The sequence below is a fragment of the Sinocyclocheilus rhinocerous genome, unplaced genomic scaffold (genome assembly GCF_001515625.1).
Source record: "Sinocyclocheilus rhinocerous isolate Xijiao unplaced genomic scaffold, SAMN03320098_v1.1 scaffold440, whole genome shotgun sequence".
NCBI classification, from domain to species: Eukaryota; Metazoa; Chordata; class Actinopteri; order Cypriniformes; family Cyprinidae; genus Sinocyclocheilus; species Sinocyclocheilus rhinocerous.
This window is the reverse complement of record NW_015637534.1, coordinates 327633-337429: the sequence shown is the minus strand read 5'-3', so window position 1 is coordinate 337429 and position 9797 is coordinate 327633. Positions and strand designations below refer to the sequence as shown.

At 37.1% G+C, this 9797-nt stretch overlaps 1 protein-coding gene across 1 annotated transcript in view; it reads right to left on the bottom strand.

The window, feature by feature from the left end:
* Nucleotides 1–9797, bottom strand: part of LOC107748937 (ephrin type-A receptor 3-like) — a 70989-nt gene that overhangs the window by 15125 nt on the left and 46067 nt on the right. The window contains exon 16 of the mRNA XM_016563953.1: nt 1868–1929. Within this exon, the coding sequence (XP_016419439.1) occupies nt 1868–1929 (62 nt within the window). The remainder of the gene's footprint in view (nt 1–1867; nt 1930–9797) is intronic.

The following is a 9797-nucleotide window of genomic DNA, read 5'->3' as shown; positions in this document are numbered from 1 at the left end:
TGCATATATATATATATATGTATATATATATATATATTTAAATGTTTAAATAATGTTTTTATAGATTACATTAGCTTAGCAATATCTGAAGATTTTCTGTAAAAAATTTACATTACTCAGACAATAATTCAAATTAAATGATTATATTTATATATCTTTAGCATTATATATTTTAGTTGCTATGTTACATTTCATCTTTTGTTAACATTTTTACATTACATTATTCAGCCTTCATGCATTTTTCAAACACTCCATTTTCACAGTTCCAATGGTTTTGCCCTGAGTTCTGATTCATTATGTAAAAGAGTCTGACCTCTGGTTTTACTGCTCTTTCTGCCATAATTGCTCAAATGTTTACAGGCCTTAATTAATGTGAAATCATCTGGATTTGGTGCTTCTGTTAGCTAAACAAAAGAGCCCGGACATCCATTATGCCTCAAAAACAATCTTCGCAATGAGCAATTAGCCCAATGTCTTAATCTCCATATCTGGGCCGTACACTAATCTTGTTAAAACCCCCACTTTTGTCCCTCCGAGCAATATCAATCTGAAACATGCGCTCGTATAGTATTTCATGCATCATAATGTGGGTAAGTTAATTACACTGTGTTTTGTGAAATGTGGCTGCTGATTGATCGTCTGGTCTGATCAACTGGTTGTTATCAATCTAGTGTCAGAAGCCACGCTACTTACAGGAAGAGCAGAGAGAGGCAGAAATAGAGACATCTCAGAGAAAAATCATTTGTTTTTGTACTAGTAAGTGATGCTTAACTGATCTGTCCTCTAATTAAACACATGTAGCTGGGTGGCCGAACTATGAGCTATTAGCCATAAAACTGACCCCATAATTATATTAGCTTTTTATGTGGGCTAAGGGTGTATTTATGGGATTCATTATGTACGCTGCAGAAAGATCGAAAGTCTCAGACAGGCCCTTTTTTAGGGGTGGGGGGTGTTAGATTTCATTTTCATTTTCTCAAATCGAAAGTCTCAGACAGGCCCTTTTTTAGGGGTGGGGGTGTTAGATTTCATTTTCATTTTCTCAAAGTGTAGGCAATTAAAAAGAGTCCTGACTTAAAGGAAAACGTATCTGTGCTGCGTGTAATAAAACTTCGTGGCCTGATCCGCTGGGTGACAAAGGCGGCAATAAATTAGCGAGGATTGCGGAGGAGACGTTATGGCAGCTTGGTGGAGAGAGTGCACCTTTATTATAAATCTACAGAGTTCATTTACTCACTTCCTGTCTCTATACGAGACACATTCGCAACACGTTCACTTGAATACATGCTCCAGTGTTATTATTGAATACTAAAACAAAGGCAAAAACTACTTTTTGTAAGCAGAAATAAAATAATATAATCATAAAAAAAATATTGCAAATAAATAAAAAAGAAATAAAATGTCAACAAAACTTTCACCGAAAAATAAAGTAAAATATAACACCAAAAATATATATTTTTGGAAATATTCTGTTGAGTTGGGAGAAAATATTGAACTAAAAATAAGTATATAAAAACGAAAAAAGAATATTTCATGAAACAAAAACTGTATTGAAACTAACTAAAACAAAACTGAATTTTCAGAAAGTATTGCAAATTCCAAAACTCAGATTATTATAACCTTGGCACGTTTGCTGTACAACAGACAGGATTTGAGGACAGTGAGCAACTGAATCGCACTGCCTGCACCGGGCATCCATTCCATGCTTAATTTCCCTCCAGTAATAGACTTTCAGGGAGGTATCCGTGGCTTATACCCTTGAGCGATGCTCGTTTATTGGCTGTAGGTAATTAAATGTAAGGCAGCATCTTAAATGGCATGCGAACATCGGTGTGGAATTGTGCCACAGGCGTTTTGCCTTCCTCACCTTCAGGAAAGTATCCAACGATCCATTCTCCATGTACTCTGTAATAATCATCACGGGCTTGCCTGTAGATAGAAAGAAAAAAAGAGACAAAAACACAAGATTTACCATCAGCCTAGATGGAAGGGGAAAAAACATAAAAATGTCCTAACAGATTGATGATTCTACACAAATCCACAAAATAAATAAATCATGGTAATGGTGTCATTAATCCTTTATAGCTGAGATGCTGAAACACAGGAATGAAGGAGAGAAAAGAGAAGGCTAAACCCTGGCCACACTCTCAGCCTCTCTCCCAGGCAGCCCCATTATTCAGCATGACAGACCTTCATCAGAGCCTTCCACCATCAAAGACAGCAGTTAATTAACCCTGGCTAATCCACTGAGAACCAATTAGAGAGCTCTGTTGCCATGATGGGCGGGCAGGACAGTCTGTGAGAACCGAAGGGAGGGCACAGCACCTGTTGTGATGGGTGGCAGGTAGCGAGAGGAAGATGTCCTGTAATCTTTAACGTCTAAAAGTGCACTTAGTTTGTCTTACAAATGACTCTAGAACCCAAACTGAGAAAACAAAGTATTAGTCACCTGAGCACACCACATCTGCCCTCTCATTACAAGCATGATCGAGTCAGACAAGTATTAATCTACTGATTAACCTAAGAAACTCACACATGTAAACATTAGCGTAGTTTTCTTCATGTGTAAGGCCATTAACTTCCAACAATTACAAAACTTAAAGCATTTAGAAGTGCATTTCTGACAGAAAGGGTCCAAAATGTAGGTCAGAAAATTATGCTGTCTCATTTTAGTTAGATGCTAATACAGCACCGTCTATATCCTTTGCAAAAAAGTGGACATACATTTAATTAGTTTTGTCACCGCTTCACTCAATATTTGTGTTTGGTATCTGTTGTTGGTGTTTTTTATTTCTATTAGATTAACATGTTATCTTAGCAGTGTGCTAATGCCAAACTGTATAGAGTACAACAGTCAGGTTCTGGAAGTAAAAAATCCCATTCATTTTCTCAATTGGTGAATAGATTTTTAGCAATATCCTATGAAACTTTAAAAACAGACCAATTGCGAGCAACAAGGTTGTTAATTGATTGCTTTCGTTGAAGCTTCTAGTCCACATTATTTTAACTTTTTTTTTTAAAATAACTGTTCAAGAACAAAATTCCTGGTGAAAAACTACATTACCCATGGTTCTGCATGATTCTCCCTACACTTTCAAACTACATGCCCATTTGTACAAATATGCATATTTTGCAATAAACAAAATGTTGTTTCTATATATGCAATTAACATCTTTAAATCAACAATTTTGTATTTATGTATAATTTTTCATTTGATTAAGATTTTTTTTTTCTCATGGGATTGTAGTTCTTTTCCTCATTAAAGCTGTTAAGTACACTGTACCTTTGCTCCTAATGTAGATAATAGGCAACAATGCAGCAACCAGGTTTTGAAAGAGAATTTTAGTCTTACAAACACACTAATAGCCATAAGTTATACTACTGCTGCCACCAATCTACCACAGGGCATCATATGCAAACCGATATCTGAAATATAGCGACAGAGTGAAAAAAACACAAAAATGTTCCAGTGCCTTGTTGAGTCTCGGTTAACAAGCTCTGTCATATCCATCTCAATCCTCTGACCTAAATACATCACTCACAGGTCACCGAGAGTTCAACAATTTAGCGACCCTTGCTTCATTTGACAGAATGTCTAAGCGCGGATTTGACGGAACGAATCCAAACGTGACCGCTGGGGTAAAATGACCGTGTCAAATGTGCCTGTTGATTAGTTGGTGCATATGATTCTGGTGGTGTACACCATGTTTGCCCTTGTTAAAGGGGCATATCAGTGTGTGTATGATCCTACGCCAAGCATAAGTAGGTCTCCAGAGCGGAGGCTTATAGGTTCATTTACAGACGCTGAATGCTAAGCGGGCTTCCAGTGCCTCAGATAGCAGGAAACAGGCCATTATGTTAACACCCAGAGAGATGTTGTGTTAATGATAAACATTCACGTTTAAGCAAATTAAATGCAAATAAACACTATTAAAAACAGTTTAGCGACAATTTCAGAAAAAGGTCTAAATTATTTTCTCTCTCGATAACTGTACACCTGCAAAACAAATGTTAGAATTGCATAACATCATTTATGCTGTCTGCAATTTTCACATTCGCATTTACTCTTTTCAAATGTAAGTATATGGAGGACCTGTATTTTTTTCTGGTTCTGCACACAATTTTAAAGTTTTTTCCACGACATTCTAATTTATTGAGATGCACCTGTATGTGTGCGTGTGCGTGTGTGTTGAAATGCGTAACAAGGTTCCAAGAAACAATACAAGCTGTATTATTAGCAATTATGTGCAATTTAACAAGTTAAAAATAAATCATCAGTTCATTCCGGTTTCTGTTATAGCAACAGTAACCAAAGGAGGTGGAGCTTAGCAAAGGGCAATAAACTCAGCTTCAGCCATTTTTGACATGCAAAACAGTTTTATTTTAGTGTTATTTATATACTATTATAGTATTTATTAATACTTTGAAGTACTTTTTTATATTTTCATTTTTATTTTATTTAAAGGGGTCATATGATGCTTTTTTAAAGATCATTATTTTGTGTATTTGGTGTAACAGAATATGTTGACATGCTTTAATGTTCAAAAAACACATTATTTTTCAAATACTGTACATTACTGTAGGTCCTCTATGCCCCGCCTCTCTCAAACGCTTCGTTTTCTACAAAGTCCCTCCTTCCGACAAGCGCAGTCTGCTCTGATTGGGCAGCTGACCCAGTGCATTGTGATTGGCCGAACACCGCAAGCACTCGTCGGAAATGTAACGCCCCTTACCATAATCGCGAGCTTCATCTTTCAAAATAAATGTAAAGACAGAGTCCGTATTTGACAGAATGAATCAAAACGTGTTTTATTTTATTTGCCAAAAAAAAAAATCGTTTCAGTTACCAATAACAACATTGATGCAAAATGGGCATAGGAGTAAACGAGGATGCAAACAATGTATAAATTGAAAAAAAAAACAAAAAAAACAATAAAGGCCTTGGTTACTACTCCCAAAAATATGAGCACTCAGAATGTGTGTCAGTGTATCAGTGTTTATTAATTCTCAGTTGTGGGCTGTTGTCCCTGTCTCTCTCAGGGACATGTAAACACCAGCCATGTCAGTGATGATAAATGACTTACATTCCGGACATTTCCACTCTGGAATACAGAGATATGCGCTCGAGTCATGGGACGTGAGGTCGATGTGTGTATATAAATATATATATGTCTCTATGAGTTTGTGAAAAACAGGTTTGATCACCTCCCTCGGAGCATCACCACGGCAACAGGCTGGTTATACATCACCTAAAATTAAATCACTATCTCACCAAGATAAATGCCTTCCATGACACCCCCAAACCCAAACCCATATGTCTCAACCGAAAAAAAGAGGGAAAAAATGCAATACCTTTTACTTTTCGGAGGCAGACTAATGTAGCTGTCAGCCGCTGAAAGAGAAAGAGGGGGAATGGACAGCGGTGCACTGTGTTCTGGGAATGAAACAGCAATGGGTGGCCATCTGATGTCTCTATGTGTGTGTGACTGCTTTATCAGAAAGTGAGTAGAAGCGGTGACTGGCATTGATCCTGAAAGAGCGGATGGCCAAGGCAGTGGATCCTATCAGAGAAGCTTACGGCAGCCTCCCGGGGCCCTGACCTCAGAGAAACACCCTATGGCCGAGCCCAGAGAGAGAAAACATGAGCTGAAAATACTGTGAGGGCAGATGTGAGGATTTAACAGGATCACGTACATGCCTTTATCAAATCAAATCTCTAATGTGGGTGTCCTCCAGAACGGAATTGTTTTCAAAAGCTGGAATTTACAAAGGAAATTAATTTCATACTAAACACTTGACTGAACTTTGTCTTAAATCTCATAACAAAACAGCTCTGGTAAATCTTTTTGAAAGGTCATCTAGTGTTGATTTTATACGTGGGTTTAAGTGTTACAGCAGGCGTTTAATAAAACAGTCCTTATCATGAGCTATTCGGAAAACAACTCTGAAAGATTCGCTCTTGACATTAATCTCTGGCAACCTTGAAGGGGTTTTTAATTTCCCCTCTAATTCATGCGTTATCAAGTGATCATCTGGACATCTGATGTGGCAATTTTCCTGATGAGATACCAAAGAAGTTACAGCACACACAAGCAGCTCTATCCGGTGCAGACGGTGTGTTCGCTATCTCAAAAGCGCACAATGGAGCTCATTGAGGGCTTCCTGCATTAGCATCACGTGTCTTGTGTACAGAGGGCAGGCATATCTCTGTGATTTCACCCTCAAGACCTGGTGCCACTATTTGCTTTGTTTCTATAAGGAGACGAATATGCTTAACCCTTCATGAACCCTGCATGGCTGGAGTAGCAGCGGTCTACAATGAGCTCTGTGTGTGCGGGAGTGAATTAGCAGTTAATGTCACTAGTGGCTTACTAAGTGTGGCCTCAGGTACAGAGCTTCAACAGAGGGATAGGTTATAGATTTACATACGGAGAAGATAAAAAAAAAACCCCTGAGGGTGAAACTAAATATGGTTCAGGCAGGCAGGTTTACAAATCATTCTTCTGAAGACAATGCAACTGTCTGGCACAACGTTCTGTTAATATGAAGGAACTATCCTTATTGATTTTTTACAAGTGTTTTTCTTTTATTTTGAATTACGCATTAAATTGTGTTGTTTTAGGATTAAAAGAAATGCCCATAATCTTTTCTATGGATTTTTTCTTACAGTGACATATGATGCTGTTATGGGTTAAAAACAAACTCTGAGAAATAACAGGACTTATAAAATGTTTTATACTTTTTAATAATTACATACTTGTATACTTTATACCGTTTTATACTTTCACTCTAGAAATAAGCTTGGATGCATTAAATTAATGAAAAGTACAGTACCTTTACATTGTTGAAAAAATTATATTTCAAAGAAATGCTGTTTTTTTTTTTTATTCAAAGAATCCTGGGGAAAAAAAAAACTGTTTTCAACATTGATAATAATAAGACATGTTTCTTGAGCACCAAATCAGCATAGTATGATGATTTCTGAAGGAAGTGACACTAAAGACTTTGCCATTACATGAATAAATTACATTTTAAATATATAAAAATAGAACAGTTATTTTCAATTGTAATAATATCTCATAATTTTACAGTTTTTACTCTATTTTTATCAAAAATATTTTTATGAAATATAACAAATATATAAATAAATATAAAAGGCACACAATTATTTTCTCAAACCTAGGCAGAATGAATTTGCCAACTCTGATCCTTTGCTACCTTCAAGAAACATCAAAAAAAAAAAAAAAAAACCTCTACCGTAACCACCAAAAATTATGAATAATTTATGTTGTATTGTTTTTGCTTTGGATAAAAGTGTCTGATAGATGCATACATGTAAAATGTAACTGCGACTATAAAAGTACAGAAATAAAGATTAAGCTGTCATTGTCTCTGGTGAAAATAACAGCATGGATCCAGGTCTGCTTGAGTTGTAATATCTAGGACAGAGACTTAAAAACCATATCCACTTAAATAAAGCTGTCACAGCACGCTGCTGTCAAAGGCAGTTTGCACAGAATCTCTTGAACCCTATACGTACTTTCCGGGGAAAATCGCTGGATAAACCTATTCCCAGCGGAGTCCCTCTGACCTACATGTTTGTATCGCACGTTCGGAAAAAAATGAATACCTGCAACAAACTAAAGTAATCAATATCACATAACAGCTCATCTGTGTAAGCAACACCCCTGTGATTTAGTTCTAACTGGTATTGTAGAATAATCATTAAAGGAAACAGACCTTTGATGCAGGCAATTTGACATTTAGAGTGCATGTACATTATAAAAATGCTTTGTGACATCAGATACGAGGCAGATTGTGTAATTACGTATGGGAAGAGAGGCGCAGCAGCTTGAGCGTGTGTGTATAAACATATGTTTGTGTGTAAAGCGGCACACCAGAGCCTTTACATTTGGCCTGTAGTCGTCCCATCAGGAGCCCAGCAGTGACTCCCCTTAACAAGCTCAAATCAGGCAAGCAGACTGGCCCATTCCCAATGCTGGCTCATCCATAGAGCGAGAACCCCTATTGCAAATAGAGTATTGATTTTACACCCCACATTAAAGCATTTATTTCGGCAGCAGTTACCGTGGTAAAAGCAGAACTCATATCTCCATATATTCAGCTTTGATATCCAATGAACTAACTTACAGGATTAAAGAGATATTGGTCAGGTTGATGACCTGATAATCCACTTTGCGTCCTCCTGCTACGATTATGAACAAAAGGAGCTGTTCTTCAACTTTACAATCTTATTGATTTTCCAAATAGTGCTTTAACTAAATGACACATGATGTACTTAGCACTGAGTTGCTTTCCAAGCTCTCGCTGTTGGCAAGAATCACACAGAGACCCAGTACGTCGCAACCCTAAATCTACCACAAGAGTTGGCGTAATTTAACACAAGAGTCTTCGCAAGACTTTAAACTTTCATTGTTCCCTAAACAAAGGAGCGTCGGTCTTAATGAATGCTTTCTCGAAATAGCAACCACTTCGTTAAGAGGAAAATCCTTTGCGGTGGAAAGGGCGCGGTGAGAGGAGATGATAGCCTCCTCCAAATTGAATGCTTCCAGATTAGGCGATTGTTGGCGCATAAAGGAGGAAATGAGAGATACGGAGAGATGAGAACTTTTCTGACAAATGACGAGATAGCAATTAAAAGGGCTATCTCTAAAGCTTTTTTTAGTCACACCAGACCCACCATCTACATAACAATGGAAGCAATCAAATCGAGGGAGAGTTTGGAACATTATTCTGATAAAGCACTGTTGATTGGAGCTCTGTTTTGGATTTGTTGATCACTGAGGCCACAAGCTTAAAGAAAAAACACAATAAAAACTACATTTACAAAAGCTTCTTTGTGTACATTATTAAAAAGAGCCCTGAAGAATAGCATTGGGAGATCAGATTCATTTTGGTAAGTCGGCTTATTCAAGGAACCAGTTAACCACTTAACTCATTTGAGTCATCATTCAAACGTGTTTCCAGCAGCATTTTAAATGTCTTTTGATATAGTTTTGTAGTCTATGAAATGCTGCTGTTTATCACTGTTTATCACAAAACTTTGCCAATGTTTACAAATGGATTTCTATGATTTTTTCCATTACTTTTGCAGCTGTTCAGGATTACTGGATATTTTATTAATGTTTTAAAACGAGTTTATAGAGACTGCACTCACAAAAAGCAATGAACACCAATAAAATATATTAAAGCTAAGTCCATTCATCCCTACAAATTCACTGGTATTTCCAGTTTTTAACATTCACTGATAAGTTTTCCATAACCACTGGAAGCCTGCAGTGTTAAATACAGAGTACATTACCAACACTTTGCAAATCAGTTTGACTAAAACATTCAAAAGAATCTGTTCAAAAGAATGATTGTTTATGAAATATACAGCTCATCAAAGGTACAATAATAGACAGCGACACACCACTCTTCATATTTAAAGGAGTTTAAGTATCCCAAAGGTTGTTTTTTGGTGCTACAGTGAGTGGCAATCACAATGGAAGGATTTTAATGCTGGGAGCTGTTAGAAATGGATGTTTTGAATAACTGTTTGGAGTGAAAGGTTAGAGAGCTGTCCCTGATGTTCCCTTGCCCTCTCCTCGGCCCTGCTGCCACTGACCTGAAATTGCCTCTCTCTGCTGTCATACGTGTGACTATTCACAACCCCCAAGGCCAGAATACATGCAGCCATATGGACAGTGACATGACTATCACTTTACCCTTTCAGAATCTGTAAGATGGTTAGTGCATAAGTGAAATAAAATCTTAAACATAAAAATGTTTATATA